Source organism: Otolemur garnettii, unplaced genomic scaffold (genome assembly GCF_000181295.1).
Source record: "Otolemur garnettii isolate 467f Iridium unplaced genomic scaffold, OtoGar3 scaffold00229, whole genome shotgun sequence".
In the NCBI taxonomy this organism is placed as follows: domain Eukaryota; kingdom Metazoa; phylum Chordata; class Mammalia; order Primates; family Galagidae; genus Otolemur; species Otolemur garnettii.
This window is the reverse complement of record NW_003852624.1, coordinates 42,149-45,207: the sequence shown is the minus strand read 5'-3', so window position 1 is coordinate 45,207 and position 3,059 is coordinate 42,149. Positions and strand designations below refer to the sequence as shown.

General features: G+C 34.2%; 1 protein-coding gene across 3 annotated transcripts in view; it reads right to left on the bottom strand.

Annotated features, from left to right (window-relative positions):
• Positions 1 to 3,059, bottom strand: part of RPS6KC1 (ribosomal protein S6 kinase C1) — a 196,358-nt gene that overhangs the window by 169,700 nt on the left and 23,599 nt on the right. For all 3 annotated transcript variants that reach the window (XM_003802043.2, XM_023508196.1, XM_023508197.1), the window contains one exon: positions 2,427 to 2,547. In XM_003802043.2, coding sequence (XP_003802091.1) covers positions 2,427 to 2,547 — 121 coding nt within the window. The remainder of the gene's footprint in view (positions 1 to 2,426; positions 2,548 to 3,059) is intronic.

The window sequence follows — 3,059 nt, the reverse complement described above, 5'->3', positions numbered from 1 at the left end:
CAGAAACTCAGTTTTGATGATGAAAAGAGTTTTAGAGATAAACAGTGGTGATAATTGCACAAGAATGTGTAGGTACTTAATGCCACTATGCAATACACTTAAAAATGGTTAAGACAGCAAGTTTTATGTTATGTGTATTTTACCCCAAGTAGAAAAAATGTTTTAATTATATAAGACCTCAGATTATAAAAGCTTTTATACATTAACTACTATGTGAGTTGTATTTAACTTAGGCTAGTCTGGGGCCTTGTGAAGCATATGTAACTCACATGTCTCTTGACCTATCTTGACCTAATAAAACACCATGGCCCCAAAGGAAAAAAAAATTTTTTCCTAGTGTGGCAGTCAATGTGTTAATAGCAACACTGTCATCCTATTGGCTAATTCTGATCTGTTTCAAATACCCTACATTACTGGTTTTTAATTCTAACTACTATCAAACCATAAAGCTTCTAGGTTATACATTTGGGTAATTTTTTTCTTATCTAAATATAGTACTTTGTATTTTTCCCATTAACTGTAATTTTGCTTATTTAAAGAAAAAAAGCAGCAATAGCAACTACTATCTCCGGTCCTGGTGAAATAAAGAGAAAGGTGCAAGTACTAAAAATTAGAAGCTTAGAGGAGCAGGTAGAGCTTCTGAGGAGGGCATTATGGGGGTGATGTCCACCGAGGCAAGGACTGTGGACTACAGAGGCAGAGGGATGACACAATGAGACTAGTTCTGGAAGCACAGGAAAACTACATGGGGAAATCAACTCTTGCTATTCAAACAAATGAAGACTAGCAGGGTGAAGAAGTTTGCTTGGTTCATGCGACAGGACCAAGAAGGAAACAGGTGGGACGGGGGGGTCTTTTCTTCTAGCCCTTCCAGCCTTTTAACTTCCCTCTAACGCTCCCTTAAGCCAGAGACTAAGAGAAAAACATCTGGCAAAGAAACTCTAAGATTACAAAACAAGTATAGAAGAATGAGTGTAAATCTAAGAGACCAAAGATTTATTAACCAACAAAAATACTAATGACAAATAAAGCAACTACCAATTACTGGACCCTAAGTATATGCCAGACTGCTAAGTACTTTATGCACATTACCTATTTAATCCACTTATTACTATGCTCATTTTATAGATAGAAAAACAAAGGCTTAGAAAGGACAAGTTACTTGATAAAAGTTATACAGGTAGTAAACAGCAAAAATAGAATCAATTCTAGCTCCAAAGACATTAAAGCTCAGGCTCTTAACTAATTAGAACCAACCCAAAGATCTATCCAAAGGACTATTAAGTAAATCATGATAAATCCATATATTTCACCACTATGTTCTAGAAGACAAGCCACATAGCAAAGTATTCCCAAGAAACTGATACGTTTAAAAAGTGAACTTACAAAACAATATATGTAATGTAACTTTTTTAATTAAAATTAATATGTATATATACAAGCTACACTGAAGAAAAAGATTGGTATGACCATTTTAATATCAATCATATAAACGTGTTTATATGGAATATTTTCTGGTTGTTGTTACTGTCACTGCCATTATTTTTAGTTGGCTTTTCCATATTTTCCACCTTTTCTATATCAAACACACTAACAACATACTATCACAAACAACAAAAATGGTTGGGGTTTTTTGGTTTGTTTTTTGTTTGAGACAGAGTCTCAATTTGTCACCCTTGGTAGAGTGCCATGGTGTCACAGCTTACAGAAACCTCAAACTCTTGGGCTCAAGCGATTCTCTTCCCTCAGCCTCCCAAGTAGCTGAGACTACAGGCACCCACCACAATGCCCAGCTATCTTTAGAGATGGGAATCTCGCTACTGCTCAGGCTGGTCTTGAACCTGTGAGCTCAGGCAATCCGCCGCCTTAGCCTCACAAGTGCTGGGATTACAGGTGTGAGTGACCGCGCTCAGCCTTGTTTTTTTTATTTCTATCAAATGTATTTTTTATATGACTGATCTCGGAAATCTAACAGCTGTGACTCAATCAGTAACATACCCAGAGCACCATTTCGAAATGTCCATATTTGGACAAGGTACCTCTCAAACTACAACTATGTGTACTATGAGAAAGGTGTCAGAAAAACATACAAAATGTTTCTTTCTTTTCATAAAAAAGAAAGAAGAATTTCAGAACTATAAGAATAATTGAACATTGTCTTTCCTGTGCTTCTACAGGTTTTTTTGGTTTAGTTGGAACAGAGGTTGTTGTTGCATGGAAAGGAAGAGTGAAATGTATTCTGAGTAACCAAAATTATACCAAGAAATGAAATAACAATTTCAGGTGCTTGCTGACTGATATGAATTATCTTAATAAGAAAAAGGGCTTCTGACTTAATGTAATAGTAGAAAAGTCAGGGGTGCAGCATATACACATAATTAGCTAATCATCACATTTAAAATTCAAGTTTCAAAATAACCACTTACCAAACACTATTCCTTTAGCAAATGGAGGAAATAGTTCTGACTGTCGGAATAAGTTTTTGTGAATTTGCCATAGCTCTTTGTGTAGTTTCTTAAAATCACTGTATCTCTTCCACACGATTATCTAAAGGAAAAAAAAATGTCAAATGTGTATCTCATAGCAAAAACATTTAGATTCAGCTATCCAAAAAACAATCTTTTTATTAAAGTGTTCAAAACTGTCATGCAAAGGCAAATGGATGTCCTAACCAATATGGTTAACTATCTGAAATTAACTAATAACATTTGCTTTAAAAATATAAAGCAGCAATTCTTACTGTCTGGGTTTTTAAATTTCATTTTAAACAAGTATAGCTTTGTTCAAACTGGAAAAAATATTTAACTTGGTACAAAAAAGATCTATACTATACAAAATGTCACTTACTCTCTTTCAAAACCAATTACTATTGGCCTGGAATCTAGCTAGATGTCACAGCATGTATTCTGTCTCAAAAAAATAGTTCATAAACACAAAATAAATTAATTTAGACTATTTTTAAACCAAAAGACATATGCAGTATTTGCCTAAAAAATAAACTGAGTAACACTAAAGAAGAAATGGATGTGTAGCAAGAAATTAACATGCACATTTATATT